General features: G+C 35.4%; 1 protein-coding gene across 2 annotated transcripts in view; it reads left to right on the forward strand.

Annotated features, from left to right (window-relative positions):
• The first annotated feature begins 1,767 nt into the window (after positions 1-1,767).
• The window catches only part of CFAP20DC (CFAP20 domain containing), an 82,648-nt gene continuing 68,166 nt past the window's right edge, over positions 1,768-16,249 (forward strand). For both annotated transcript variants that reach the window (XM_075052899.1, XM_075052900.1), the window contains exons 1-4: positions 1,768-1,788; positions 4,630-4,719; positions 5,216-5,309; positions 7,242-7,314. In XM_075052899.1, coding sequence (XP_074909000.1) covers positions 1,768-1,788; positions 4,630-4,719; positions 5,216-5,309; positions 7,242-7,314 — 278 coding nt within the window. The remainder of the gene's footprint in view (positions 1,789-4,629; positions 4,720-5,215; positions 5,310-7,241; positions 7,315-16,249) is intronic.

Genomic DNA, 16,249 nt, shown 5'->3' on the forward strand with positions numbered 1-16,249 from the left:
AAGCGAATATGTACAGAAGGAAGTAATAATACACTTGCTTTAGAAGTGCTTTCTCTAAAAGGCATTTCTAAAATGTCTAGTTCATAATTTAGAATAGTTCAATATAGCTATTAATGTAGTCATTCTTAGAAAAACAATTATGCCAACTGAACAAGTGGGAAATTTGTGTAGAAAATGGTCTAAAATGCAGAATAATACAACTGGTGTGTTAGATGTGCAGTGGTAGTATTAAAGTAATACAATCAAAATACTAATCATGGTTTTTGATAGGCCTGTTACAAATGCTATGGCTTCTAAATTTCATTTTCCTTATAATCAAAAATTTTAAAATGAACTAATGTTTCTGGCAACACATGGGAAAAAAATTCTAATATCTGATTTTTTTTCCATTTTTATTTTATTTACAGACAACTTTAAGACTTAAAATAATTGTTGCTGATTAAAATAATTATGGTTAAAAATCAACAAATTTCATCATATTTTCCTCAATGAGTGATTATATACTTTTAAAAATAGAATGCTGCTCTAATCCTTTAAATGTGTACATTCTGTATGAACTCAGGCATATTGTCAATGAATATCTAGTTCATTTGCAGTCATATATCTTTGTATAAAATTTATTAAAACTTTTTGTCACTTTCTGGTTGAGAGATAAACTGTTCTTTATGAGAAGCTATACTTATATTCTCCTGGTCAACATACTGTTTTTATCTGTTAAGAAAATGGTTTCAGGCTCAAAAAAAAATCTGGTAATTAAAAATAATTTAATTCTTTAAGTAGTCTGTGCCTGAACTGAAGCAATGAACATAAACAAAGTATATCAAATAAATGAGAGACACAGTCTTGTGAAAGGATTTTTCTGTGAGTTGACAAGTACTTCCAGTTTTCACTGAGAAGGTACATGTTGTCTCTTGTGACTGGTTCTACCTGTCTTTGGAGATTGACTACTACCTTTTTATGTTCAGGGTCCCTTTACTTTCTGTTGACTTCATGTGAAATTGCAGACACTCAGTATCATCAAAGAGGGATGTGGGAGGCTTCCAGTATCAGTCCCTGCACTTTCTATTGTTCTGATTCTCCAACTGCATGCATCTCTTAATTCACATTGGCTTTAGCATCCCTCAAATAACTGAAGTGCTTGGTTTGAGTCTTATACTAATCATCCTCAAAGAAGAATGCTGAATGTAAAAGAAGATAATTTGTCTCAGAAGTCTCTGCCAAATATCTCTAGATGGAGTGGTTTCTATTGCAGCTGTTCCATATGTTTCTCTTTTTCTACATTAAATGTTAAGCTCCTCTTTAATGGACTCTCATGTTTTCCAGTGGGCACTCGATAACAAAGAATGATAAAAAAAGTGTATTAAAGATGATTATTTTTTTAAAAAAGCATTTTTAAAACATGAGAAAGCCCTCATTGATAAAAATAAGGGCTGACATAAAATTACTAGTTTTGCTTGGAATATAAGGAAAGGCAGCCCTGAGTACTTGATGCATGAAGAGAACACTTTCCAAGACGGTGTCAATATTAATATTTTTTAATCTTAATTCCTTTGTGATAGCACTCTGATGCAGTTGATATATGTTCTGTACTCATGAAAAGTATTTCATAATAGTATTCATATCTTTTAAAATGTGGTGGGGTTTCATTACAGGACTTTTTCATGTCAAATCCTATATAAATTTTTTTGGTTTTTTTTTCAGCGTAGTCTGTAAGTGTCTTTACTGATTGAGAAGCTGAAACTATTTTTTGCCTGTGAAAACTGGAAAATGTTCAAAAATCAGTATCAGGTAAAACGGAAATAGTTCTATTTTTTACCCTCTTTCATTTTACCTCTGAGAGAACTCAATTAAAATAGCTTATTCTGGGGGGCAAAAAGTCCAGTTACAGAAATGTTTTGGAATGTTTCATTATTCAGTTTTTTTACAGAGATGTTATGAAATAGTGGGTAGCTGCTAATGCTCTCAGGTCTAGAATGGACACCAGCATGGTGTTACCAATGGCTTTTTGTTTGTCTTTACCCTTGTGGGCCAGGGAAGGTACACCATTGGCTCCCACCCAGTCACAGAAGCAGGCCCAACTCTTAAGGTATAATCAGAAAAGCGAGGTTGGTTTATTCTCTGTCGAGCGCAAGGTTGTGTCAACAGTAGTCACATCATTTGCAAACCTTGTTATCCCTTTTACTGTTTCCTGGCCTTCCTCTACACCATGCTTTGCCTCCCTTTCTCTGCACCAGTCCCTTCCCAAGAGAGCAACGCACCCTAATTACTTTTTCCCTACTGGTCCCAGTTGTGCTACATCTGTACCTGAAATGGGTATTTCTGATGCTGTTACCTAGGCTATTTCAGATTTATATGGTATTTCTGATACTGTGGCCTAGGTGCTGTTACCTTTGCAAGATTGTGCTCCCCAAAAGATGCCCCATACTCTTCTCCAATAGATTGTGGAGTTTGACAGTTTCTTGCTTAACTCCCACCGGTCACCCATGAGATCCAGCCATCTTCCATGGCACTAAGTAACTTTGGTCATCTTCTCGCATCATTGTTTGTTCAGCATTTTCTCATGTCATGTCCAGTTTATGTTAGTTTAACCTGTTCAGTTAGTTTAACCTCAAATCATGGCCTACTCAAGGGCTGCAGTATTAATAAAATGTATTTGTAAATATGGGAGAAAAAGCCACTTGTTTGTTAAGATTTGCTACAAGCATATACAACTTGGCAGTTAAGAATCTTCTTTAACTTTCCAAGAGCTTGATCCTGTAGTCCTTAAATATATCAGATAACTTTCACATTGATAGTATGCCATATTTTTTTACCTGTTATTAATTTAACAAATATTTTTTGAGTGCAGTTTATGGAATGCCATTTTGAATCTCCTTAGAACTTACCAAGTCTAGTCACTGAGGTTTAGCCATGTGACTGGAAGCTGCCAGGTATGGGTGGGCAGAGGAAAATACCTAATTCACATACAGTGCAGAATCGATGTTCTCTGAAAGCAGAATTTGAAGAGCATTTATTTTGCTGGCAAGACTGCTCACCCCTCTTGCTTATTCTGACTTGTGTGCAATTGTTTGGGCAGCTGAGCATAAAGAGAATTGGGGAGTGCAGGCAACTAGGAATGAGAAGGGAGCGGCAGAGTTGTAATGATTGATTAGGTCAACCATGCTGCTGAAAAAATGCTTATCAAACTATAGGCTGAGTACATCAGATGTCACATTTTTTGTGACATCAAATGGAAAAAATACTGAAGCAAATAATTCCCTAAAGAGAAGTGATAAAGCCTACTTCCCCAAGAGCTTATGGTTAGATTCTTTGATGTCTAATAGGGCACATGCTCTGTGTAAGGAGTTTTCACCTGACAGGGGCATTCATAATCTTTTTCTGGTATTAATTCTCTGATTCCCCATGAAGGCTGCAGCATGAGTACAGCCCTTACCTTTTTATGGTGATACTGGTAGGATTAGATCTACTACTACAAGACCACTTAAATCGGCCCAAAAGCGAGTAAATTTTTGTGAGTTTCCCAGACTGTCTGGTCAAATCAGGCTGGAATTTGGTAACTAGTAGGAAAGTTACCAGGAAATGTCTCTGACATACATATGGAGACAGATTATGTTGTTGTGGTTTGACCCTAGCCAGCAACTAGGCACCATGCAGCTGCTCACTCACTTCCCCCCCACCCAGTGGGATGTGGGAGAAAACTGGGGAAAAAAAGTAAAACTCATGGGTTGAGATAAGAACAGCTTAATAGGACAGAAAGGAAGAAAATAATAATGATAATAACAATATTAAAATGACAACAACAGTAAAAGAATTGGAATATACAAAACAAGTGATGCACAATGCAATTGCTCACCACTCACCGACCGATGCCCAGTTAGTTCCCGAGCAACGATCCGTGCCTCCTGGCCAACTCCCCCCAGTTTATATACTAGGCATGACATCACATGGTATGGAATGTTCCTTTGGCCAGTTTGGGTCAGCTGCCCTGGCTGTGTCCCCTTCCAACTTCTTGACCCCCTCCAGACTTCTTGCTGGCTGGGCATGAGAAGCTGAAAAATCCTTGACTTAGTCTGAACATTACTTAGCAACAACTGAAAACATCAGTGTGTTATCAACATTCTTCTACTAAATCCAAAACATAGCACTATACCAGCTACTAGAAAGAAAATTAACTATCCCAGCCAAAACCAGGACATGTATAAATTTCATTTCTATAGGAGATCAAACAAAACATCTAATCTGCAACAGTGTTTATTTTTTTAGCATTCTGTTTTAAAACTCACTTCATTTGGTGAGTTGTAGAAATAAATCATATCCAAATATAAATTACTGATCTCCTGCATGTTTTTAGAATTTTTACAATAATTTTGCTTTTTAGAGAATGACATTATAAATAAAATATTTCATGGTATTCCTTCAATTTTATGGTCCAATCCTCTAGTAAAGCCAAATATTGACTATATGGATTGCTACATTATAGTAGTCTAGAAGCTGTTTATTAATAGTCTGCTGTCTGATCAGTAATACTGACTGTGTGGAGGGCTTGTTCTTATGGACTTATCTTGACCATTGATGATTCAGTGCTGAACATTTGGTTGGATGATGTATCCTTACACCATTTTATCACAGGGTGGCCCATTTGTTGAAATATTCAGTGCTCAAGGCAAGAACCCGGGAGCAAAATGGAAGATTTTTGGCAATCCATCAGCTATATGGAAAGTAAGTTTTTAAAGAAACTTATAAAACCTAGAGTATAAAACAGAAAAATTTGAATGAAACTTAAAATTAGAAGATGGTAAGGGCTTTGACCTGACAGTGGAGTTGTCACTTGCAGTTCTGTCATTATGACACACTAAATGACTACTTTAATTAGTTCTTTATGCCTGCTTGCAGACTAGGTTGGTTGCATTGTAATTTCATAGTTTAAATATTTAGGAAGTTATTTTGCTATTCTGATAACTAATGGATTGAGTTGGGCCCATTGGATTGAGAGTCCTGTTTGCCAGCATTGTTTGTTCATAAAACATGCAAGTAAAGGACATATTTCTATGGGTTATCATTACCATCATATATAAACTACTGCCATACTTGCAGTGATGTCTGCCATTTGTGATTTAAAAAAAAAAAAGTAGCTTTGCATGTTAGTAGCATGGTTGGTTGTGAGGACAAGAATTCTGTCAGGATGCTTGTGTTTGTTTATTGTTCCTTTTTGTAGGAATATGATAAAGAAGTAAAAGGCTTTGTTTTTGTACTTGAAGGAAGCAGTCAAATCAACAAAATGCAGCTACCAAAGGAAACTAGACAAACCTGTAAGTATCAAAAAATTAAATGTCTGTGGTGGTGTTCTGATTATTAAATCAGTCTCGTATTGGAATGTAAAACTTGTATTATTCTCCCTTACTTTGAGCGTAATTCAGCATTACCGAAGTGTTTTTTCATTAACTATTTAGCAGGTCAGTTAGAATTAAGTAAAAAGTATAGAAATGCCATATTAAATCAAGTGCTGTAGGGAAGATCCTTGTTGATACATGTCATCCTAGGTTCACTTCTCTACCTGATCCTGCTACAGGCTGATCTCTGGCAAATAACTTCTGAATCCGTTCAGCACTTACTAAAGTCAGTAATTCTATTGGCATTACAGAATGTGAAATAAATTCCTGTCCCCTTTCTTGTTTTACTTCTTAAAGTATTTTTACTTACATGTATCAAATAACCACTAGCAGTACAAGGAAGTTACACCCAAATTTCAGCAGCGCTTATGTAATCAGTCTTTGATGGGTAGTATGGAGTGTTTCCCCAGTTTGTCTATTACTTACAGCAGAATAAACCGGAATCAGAGCGCTCTATGTTTCTCAGAGCATACAGTAATCATCATAATTTATGCCATAAACTCCACTGCAGGGTATTGTACTTTATAAGGCTTGTAGTAATGAATTGAGCTGGCTGAGAATTAACTGCCTTTTGAAGAAAACTTGAGAAGGTGATTTTAGTCAAATGAAACGGGAATCTTCTAGTATACGTCTCATGCAGGGTATAGAATTATAAATTAGTTTTTCCAAACAAACACAAAAAATAAATAAGAAATTGTATAGTCTGGTCATGCACTAAGGCCTTGAAGATTAATCTGAGTTTTATAAAAGAAATTTACTATTATCTTCAGTATAATAAATGCTAGTCTAATGTATCTTTCTGAGAAATCCAACTTTAATTTGTTTATTGCCAATGTTACGATAAACTATTACAGCCTGAAATGAGGATTGAGAATTAGTGTTGTAGATTATCCCTGCTAAGAATAGTTTGGTTTCAAATTTACCTTAGCTAGTGCTGCAATACTACAGTTAAATTTCTATCTGTTACCATTCTGTCTCCCTCTGTCTCTTCCTCTCTTAAGGTGTATGTACTTCAGGTATTTCATTTATGTCAAGTCTACAATCTCTTGAGTTGTAATCTTTGCAATACTCTGCAATCTTCGAATACTCTTCCAAAATAAAATACATTATATATACAAATATAATTTGAAATTTTAAAGTGTCATTTGACCCACAAAAGAAGGAAATTCTGAACTGGCATTCTTTAGAAGAGGAGCTAATGTTGTTGTTGAGTCTTGTAAAGTCAATGAAGAGCAGCCCATACCCTCCCTGATGGAATAACTAAGAAAACAGCATACAATTCAATTCAGACAGCTTTGTACTGTTTTCCGTTGATAGGAAGCTACATGAATCCTGAAAGATTTCTTGTGTTTGTTCCCTCAGTTAAGCTCCATTGCTATTCTAAAAATCAGAAGCCTCCACTGAGCGTTGTTGTCATGATCTGGATTGCGTTTTTACCCAAGGATTTTTTGAAGTTGTTTAATCAGGTGTACATTGTCACAAATGTGCACGCAAGTTTCATATGACTATAAGATAATCTTGATGGGAAAGTATTATTTTATTTTATAATGCCTATGGGATATTTGGTGTCTACATGCTCTTGGAACACAATGTAGAATTGTAAGAAAAAAAAAGGTTCCTTTTATTTTCATGAGAATTCCACCAAAGCTACAGATGGGACTTTTAAAACAACACTTTTATTGCAGTTTGAATTGGTTTTCTTCAGGTTTTTCTTGTGTTCATATGTTGTGTGAACCTTGGGAAATAGTGTTGCAGGAGCATAGCTGTATCGTACAAAATGGAAATGCTTGATGGTGAAATGTGCATCTGCACACACACAGCAGGTGTATTTAATTTTTTTCCTGTTTCTAGTGGGACTGATCCAGCAATTTCTGACACTTCAGATTTTTGTGCCATTGGGACAAGACTTCTCCACTGAGTTACTGTAAGATGCATAAGATTTCCTTGAATACTTAATGTAAAGTGAATGCCTGATTACAGCCATTAATTGTGGTGGCAGATTTTGCATTAAAGTGCAGTGACTTATCAAGTCTATAAGAAGTTAATTAAGCTAATGAGATCATTCTTCCGTGGATGTTTTAAATACTGACATTCCTTTGAACACAGAACAAACTCTAAAAATCATGAATGAAGATGGTGAAAAATCTGAAGGAATTACATGAATTTATCAAACATGTGAAAATACTGGCTCCTGAGAGTTTCCTGAAAATCCATAAGAGATTTATAAATAACTATTCCAGGCCCTTTCTGTTGAGGACAAAAAGTTATATATTCTAATAACTGGGAGAGAAAAAAACCAACCAAGCAAATGGTAAAAAGCCAGAACAACAAATGGAGTGCTCAATTGGTATAATTATGTCCCTACTGTAAGGAAAGAGAGGTACCACTGAAAGAGACTTTCATTAGTTTGATGTGGAATGATTTAATAGAGTTCTAAACTTGGGCAATTGTCAGTCTTTGGACAACATTTCCACCCTAGTGGCATAAGCTGTTTATAACTAGCACAACCCACTCAGCTTTGTAGCCAGTAGTACACCTAAGGTTTGGATTAACAAAAGAAATATTATGCCATTAGAAACCCTGTAAGAAAAGGTGGGTTGAATGATATGCAATTGAACTGAGTAAAGTCAATGCAGAAATTTATTTTTGTTTGTCTTTCTGTAACTTTGCATTCATCGGTACCTATAGGTGTCAGCTTTTCTTGATTGTCAGAAATCTCCTGTGTGTGAAGTAAGGGGAAAAACAACTCTTGTAGGTTTAAGTCAAAGAGGACAAAACGAGATGCTGGGAAAATGTCATTCAAGCCATGCTGTAGTAGAGAAACATCGTTCACTATAATGTGAATAATCTACTTCATGATATTAGGATGGTGTGCTATTTATTTTATGTTGCTGGCTAATTCTGTTATCTTCTGTCCCTTCACATAAGTAGAGTCATCTTGGAATTTTTTTGTTATTTTAACAAAGAATATGCTAGTGTGAATTGAGTCATATTTATTAAAATTCCTCAGTGGATTTATAACAATGCATGCAGGTATTTTAGTATCATTTATAAGCCACATCGTGTTGGTAACATTATACAGTCCTCTGTGGCATGCTTAATTTCTAACATGATTTTAGAATCTGAACATTGTGAAAAATCTTCAAAGGATAAGTTAACTTATTTAACACAGATCTTCACCAGAGAATATTTTTGCTTCTCCATGGAGCATGAAAATTTGAGAGCGAACACTGGGCTCAAAATACTTGTTTTAAAGACAGCTTTGACTCTATGAATCAAGATCTTGGTGCAGAAAATACTAACATTTTACTAATTTAAAGTGAGAAACTGCTGGCAGGAAAGCTGGTAGTTGTTGAATAGACCAGAAAACTGCAGGTTTTCAAGCCTTTCTCTTCAATTTCTCTTCCTACTACAGCCTTTACACATTTTCTGTTATGTTTTCCTTTGAGTGGTTCTTTTTATTTCTTACCCCAGTTTTAATAGGTTTTTTGCTTAGGTGTTAGGTATCTCTAACATAAGCATACATGGCTCTAAAGCTACTTTTTTTTTTCCCTGCAACAGAAAGAGCTTCTTTGTGTGTCAAATCACACTGACTTTTCTGTTCCTGAGTGTAGTTCTGGTTACATTTTCTGCTCCTATGGTTTTAATTGCTGCATTGCTTCTAAAAGTGTGTAACAAAAGGGACGAAACAAACATGATATGTCATGCAGTAAGCAGAAACCCAAGTACATAGATTTGCTTCTCATAGGCATTTGGTAGACAGATGGTAGGGACTTAATGACAGGTACAGGAATTCAGGTTTTCTTATAGCGTCATATTGAGTTTGGTTCTTTTGGGTGCTTGCCACCCATCTATGCCTCTTAAATAACTTCTCCACTTTTCTTCTACTAATTTTTTCATCACTTGCTTTTTTTGATAACAGAGAGCTCTAATTTTCTACCACCTCTCCCACCTTTCTTTGCCCTTTCTCTTTCCAGCTCATATCTAGATTTTACATTTTCTTCATCTTTCTCGGTACTTCCCATTCTCACCATTACTATGTCCCTCTTACAACAATATATATATGTTTACTTCTGTAATATTCTTACGTACTTCTAGAAATTTAATACATATATTTTGTATTTGTTATATATAGTTTATGTAAACATATACTGTATTTACTATACAAAATTACTGTATTTAAATAGTTATGACTGTTATTTTTACTTCTTTCTTTTTCTCTTCTCATCAACTTTCCTGATTCTAAATTAGTGTTATCAGAGAGCCTGATACAAATCCTAATTCTCTCACCTTCTTTTATGTTCAGTGATTTCAGTGTCTATGTGGATGAAGTAATCTCACTTGATACACTTCCATATACTTTTGTAAAAAGAATAGCTGTTTAATTCAGTGTAACAGTTTCATTACTTCATTACTTATGTTTATAATCAAATCATGCTTATCCTGATAATTAAATAAGTTCATCAATGCTTTCAGAGTAATTGGAGCTACTTAAACGTATACATGCCTAAAAAGTACAAACTCATTTGTTCCCCACTTAGTGCAACTGTATGCAGAAGTTAATAAAACTTCTTTAAAAATAAATTTAGTACTAAGTTTTGTATTAGAAATCAACTGTAGCTTATTGATATACCTATAAACTCCTTCAAGACTTGCAAAATACACAGTGTATTTTATCCTAGCACACTGATGATAATCCAGTAAATAATGAAGATAAGTCCTTCTTGCTTCACGTGACTGCTATTCAGTTGTTTTCATTTCAGACATATTGAAAGGAATCTCTTGCTTGTTTGTGGACAGAATATTGATCGTGTTGTTGCTTCCTGCAGTTTAATGTTCAAAGATGGTTTCTTACATAATCTGACTACTTACTACTGAATCTTTGAGTAGCTTCAAGTGAAAATTGATAGCCAAGCCATCAAATTTACTTTATGTAAAAAAACCACTTTGGCAAGTTTGGTAATAGCTGTACATGATGCTTTATGGTACAGTTCTTCCTCTCCCATTCTGCAAAGAGATGGAAATATGAATTTAGTTTGAGCCTCATCCTCTTTTACATTCTGTTCAGTGATTGATCTGATCAGCAAACAGGAATTTCTTCAAGGCCATCCCTCACTGCTGGCATCAGCTGAGCTAAACCTTCTAACTTGCTGCTATCAACCAGTCATGTGAGATTCCTGTCATAAATACTGACCGTGCAAACAACTGTTCAAACTAGCTTTTTCCTTTGCCTTTTCTTTGGAAGAAATTTAAGTAGAATTTTAGATACTTTGTTAGGTGGCATGATTAAATGAGTATCACCACATTAACAATCAATGTATTGATCTGCCTAAAAAATGGGTAAAATAGATTGTGGATGAAAAATTTGGTGAAGCATAATAAAATCACAGCTAAGGTAGAAAGCATGTAATTTATGCAGCCTTTTTGAAGCAAATAATAGCAAAGCTGTTAGTAATGCTGAATATAGCCATCTGTTGTAAACGTAGTAGCCAGTTGTTAAATCTTCAGTATTACAGATTTTGCTACCTTTCTGAAAAAGGAAAAGTAACTCAATGTTTGAAAAAATATTTGTGTGTAAAGAAAACAGCATCTGGCTTTTGTTGGCATTCTTGGTTTAATTCCCAATATGTGGACATGTGCAGGTGCTAACAGTTCTGCTTGGCATTTTGACAAGCACACGAACATTCATTCATTCTTAAAATACTGATGCCAGTCATTGTCATACTTTATTTCTGATATGGATTTTTTTTCAGTGTTAGGTATCGCATGAAATTAGTACATCGTGTTTTACAGCGAATGAGTAGAGCTGTTGATGTGAGAAAATAGACCTTCAAATTGTACCATAGCCTCCAAAAAAAACCCAGTAGAGTGGTCTGGGGTATGAACAAGGATCAGAAGCTCTACTTCTGGTTATATATGGAAATATTATGTGGTCTTGTATGAGCTCCTGTAGGTTGCTCAGCCTTTTTTCCCCCAGTTCTCTCATATAAGTTATGGGAGTAATTTATCAATTTATTTCGAAAATATATTTTAAAGAGTTAACTAACTCACTGTTGTATGATACTTCTAAATATATGAAGTGGTAAAAATAGGAGTTGTAGTAAATTTTAAAATCTGGTGGTTGATCAAGTACATTTTCATTGATATGCAGGCTAATGTGTGCTGATAGTACAGATTTAATATTTGATGTATTATCCTATCACTGAACAGAGGCCAGTTTAGGGAGGTAGCATTTTTGATGAAAAAGAGTTTTGCATTTGAGCATCCAGACAGGACAGAAGATAGTAACAACAAAATGTGTTGAAGCTAATATGTAAAGTGATCCAGCAAGGCTAGTGGCAGAAACAGAACTTACTGATCCATTGCTGCAGCTCTTAAGTCATGCTATCTATCTCAATGATGACAACTTCACAGTACTTCGAACTACTTGTTTAAATCTTTAGATGGTAAACAGCTGTAAATCATGTGTGGCATACTTTGTAAAGGTGGGGAGGTTTGAGATCTCCTGTGAGATTCCCCTCACCTCTGAGACATGAAAACCTGCACAGCAAAAATGCAAACTGTCAATGATAGCTGCTTCTCAGTCACAGAGAGTCCTGCTTCCGTAGCCCAGAACTTGGTGCATGATATTAACGTGCCATGGGACTGTGCTTTGTTGCCACTTCCTAGGATTAACTATGTCTCTTTATTCTTCATAATGTTTTAACCTTTTTTTAAGATTCAGCTGGCAGAGTGCTTATCAACAGATTTGCTCAGTTAGTATCCCACTGTTCATAGTCAGATTAGCTTTGCTTGCCACTAGCCTTCACCAACTCCAGAAGGCATCAGTGCTTGTTATACTCTGAGGGGAGCACACACATTTTAGAAATATTTATATTAATAAGGAATTATTTTTCTGGTAAAGAGGTTAATCTTACAATATGTACTGTAGTCAGTTATTACTTTGTCAGAGATGGACTGCTTTATAACCTTATTTATGTTTCAGTTAAAAATCATTATTGCAGGAAAGTGAGGGTGAAAGGCTGTTTCCTGCCCTTGAAAAACATATGTGTAGTAAGGTTTTCATTTTAAAATATGAAATGATCTATTAAACATTATGTCCTATAGTGTGATCTATAAGTCCTCTGCTTTTTTCAGTAAGTTATTTGTCAGGTCTTGTGGCAGATAGTTCACTTGAGTCATGTTATTTCAGTATTTGTACATCTTTTCTTGTACTTGATAGCCATTTCATTTGAAACATGGTCAGAGAACATTTTAAATCTAGTATATCCAATTATGAATTGGGAGATCAATTAGATGACCTCATCTGCACAGATAGTTCGATAGATAATCCAAATGCTTTCTCTGTTCTATTGTCACTTTGCAGGATTTTGTCATCTATTTCTGATCCTGTTATTTGAGAAGTGGAGTTAGTGATTACAAACACCATCCAAAACTCTTAGATCTTCTTTTCTGTCATAAATATGTTATCTGTTTGCATTCTTTGCAAATCTATCATCAGTTAAGTCTTATTTTTAATTTTCCAGCTTGCCACTGGGTAGAAATAAAATATTACTTAAGATCCACGGAAAAACTTTTTAAATCCCAAATTTAATATTACTCTGTCCTTGTTACAAATGTGAGCTTTGGTAGAAATAGTTTGGGTACAGATCTGTCTTAAATGGAAGGAAAGATCTTGTCCAGATGCTAATAATATCCTGAGTAGAGATCAGTTCCCATTATAGTACTGCTTCATTCTGGGTAGCAGCTTGGAAGAAGGTAGAACTGAAATTTGCCAGTGGTACCAAAGAATAAAAACTATCCAGGTGGTAAGTAGATGTACAAAATTTATCCCACTTTGGGAAGAAACATAAACTTACATGAAGGTTTTTGATACTTATTCCTCTTCGGGACTATTGGAATAAATGCTGGGTATTTTTGTTTTAATCAAATTCCAGTTATTTGGCTTTATATCTGGTATGATTTCATTAGTCAGTGGAATTATTCCCACAGTTGTTTTCTCCCACTATTTGTAGTTTCATAAAGATGCTAAGATTTTTTTTCCCCCCTCAGTTTTCTCACCACCATGGGCTGATAGGAAAAATATAACTAAGTATTGCAACCATTCACAGAATCAGATCATAGCTGAGGTTGGGAAGGACCTCCAGAGATGGTCTAGTCTGTGCAAAGCAGACTCAGCTAGAGCAGCTTGCCCAGGACTCTGTCCAGTTAAGTTTTGAATCTCTGCAAGGATGGGTACTGTACAGTCTCTCTGAGCAACCTGTTCCAGTATTCAATCACCCTTACAGTAAAAATCTTTTTTCATATGTTTAAACAAAATCTCTGGTATTTCGGTTTATGCACATTGCCTTTTACCCGTTCTTTAGATACTGCTGAGAAGAGTCTGGCTCAGTATTCTTTATTCCCTCCCATCAGGTATTTATACACATTAGTGAGACCTGCCCTTGAACCTTCTCAAGGCTAAACAATCCCAGCTCCCTCAACCTTTCCTCCTAGGTCAGATGCTGTAGCCTCTTAATCATCTTCACTATCCTGTGCTGGACTTGCACCAGGATGCCCATGTCTCTCATATCACAGAGCCAAGCACTGGACCCAACATTCTGGCTGTGGTCTTACTAGGGCTGAGTAGAGAGGAAGGATCACTTCCCTGGACCTGCTGGCAATGCTTCTAATGCAGCCCAGGATGCTCTTGGCCTTCTTTGCTGCGAAGGTGCTTTGCTGGCTCATGATCAACTTGTCCACCAGAACCCTTGGGTCATTTTGTACAAAGCTGCTTTCCAGCCAGTCAATCCTCAGACTGTACTGGTGCATGGGATTATTCCTCCACATGTATAGGACTTAGTCTGTAATTTAAAGTTATGACTTTGTATTTTAAATTTAGTTTGGTTTGGGGTTTTTTTATGTGTTGAAGTTCATCAGAATTAAGGCAGATGCTTGGTTTTTGTTCACATTTTTTGCTGGGAAGAAGAATTTGAGAAAGCTTGGGAATAATGAAACACAGTTGGTAGGGGTAAGCTTTTGAAAATTTGGCATTTTCCTAACTCTCTTTCGAATGACATCTCAGAATTAGCATGGCCTGAAACCACAGTTGTAGTTTATTTTCACTCTGTGAGGAGTGATGTTTTTGATCATACATAGAAGCTTAGTGGGTTTATAACATAGAGATGCTCTTGATTTATTGAATAAATGGGAACTCTGGAGTTTCAAACTCTGGAACATACCTGATAAGGTTTAAGAAGTTTTCTGTTGAAGTTTAGCTAGTTATGTATAGAGGAATCTGCAGGGGGAAAGGACTTAAAATGTCCACATTCCTAAAGTAGTTGTACTTGTTGATAAGAAATTTTATTGCAACACTTGTGAACAGCACAGTATAATGTAGATTGTTGTACCATACTTCCTTTTTTCAAAGAGTTTTCTGTAAATATAAGTTTATTACTTTCAAATTTTTAATAACCCGAACATACTAGATTTTATATGCATAGCTAGTTTATTCATAGACAATATAATAGCTTGAATTTATGTGAATACATGCTATCATAATAAGTCATCATTTTAGGTTTGCTGACAGAGATATGATAAATTATTCATGTTAATCTAAGGACCCAGCATGTTTTCAGATACAGAACAATAAAAATATGAATCTTGGTTAGTCTTGTGAAACTTAGACCAACCTTTTAAAATTAGAAGCAGGACAGATGCTAATTTTATCATGTACTTCTGACAGTGTTTGAAGATTTTTAGATAGAGACTGAAGGTAAACTTCATTGAACAGATTTAGAGATTATTTGAAATTCTGATGTTTAGTAGCAGCATGGGTGGTAATTTAGGAAACAGATATCCAAAAAAAGATATCGCATGAACAGGGTGTCCTTCTTCCACATGTAAAAAAGAATTCATGCCATTATTATAGAACTGATAACAAAATACACCATCCTAGTTTAAAATTATGTTGCTAGTTAGATTAGTCACTTGCTCTGAAAGAAGATAGGTACTTGGTCTGAAAGAAGATAGGTACTTTCTTTCCCCCTGGTCAGGATAAATCTGTTACCCTTATTCTGCAAATATTTCTAATTTCTCACATTTGATGACTTTCATTGGTTCTGCAGCTGTAAAACTGTTCAAAGTTGTCATATGAATAATTTTACTGCTTGTTCAGTTAATCAGTATAAAACATCAGGCATGGAGAAAGACTTTTTCCACTGTTGATCTTCTATTCTAGAGCTTGCACACACCCATATTTACTTTCTGCTTGTTGAAGGAATCTTTTTTTTTTTTTTCCCTTGGCCCCAGAACTTCTTCAGAAGTATATACTGTTTGTTTTTTTCCTCCACAGTTATCAAGATCTCTACTACCTAAAAATTTTTGTTCTCTGAGTGCCCCTTAACAGTTTAATTGTGCATCCTTCTCCAGTACATCTTTAGACCATCTGGATTTTCATGAGTGTTTTTCTCTGCCCTTCTTAAGTCCATAGGTGTGAGTACCATTTGAGGGGTAGTAGTGGATCTTTTTTTTCCAGCAGTGTTTATTTCAGTATTTGAATGTGTACCCTCTCTGTGCACAGTGTGAATCAGTTGTGTTTCTGAAAGGTATCAGTCAAGTAATTAATGATTTTTAGTGTTGATTGAACAGATACAGATGTGTACCACATTTTCTTTTATCTGAGGAATTGAGTATGTGCTCCACCCAGAACTTTCTCAGACATTGAAACTCGTTTCCTTCAATCACTATAGAATGTGTTTAATGTGTCTTCTGCAGAAGGCTCTTTTGTTGGATTCCTGCCCCCCTCTCCACCCTGGTATTTTGTAGCTGTAAACACAAATATTCTTAAGAGGGTAATTTCTTGTTTCTTCAGTTATTGA

Source organism: Buteo buteo, chromosome 21 (assembly GCF_964188355.1).
Source record: "Buteo buteo chromosome 21, bButBut1.hap1.1, whole genome shotgun sequence".
Taxonomy (NCBI): domain Eukaryota; kingdom Metazoa; phylum Chordata; class Aves; order Accipitriformes; family Accipitridae; genus Buteo; species Buteo buteo.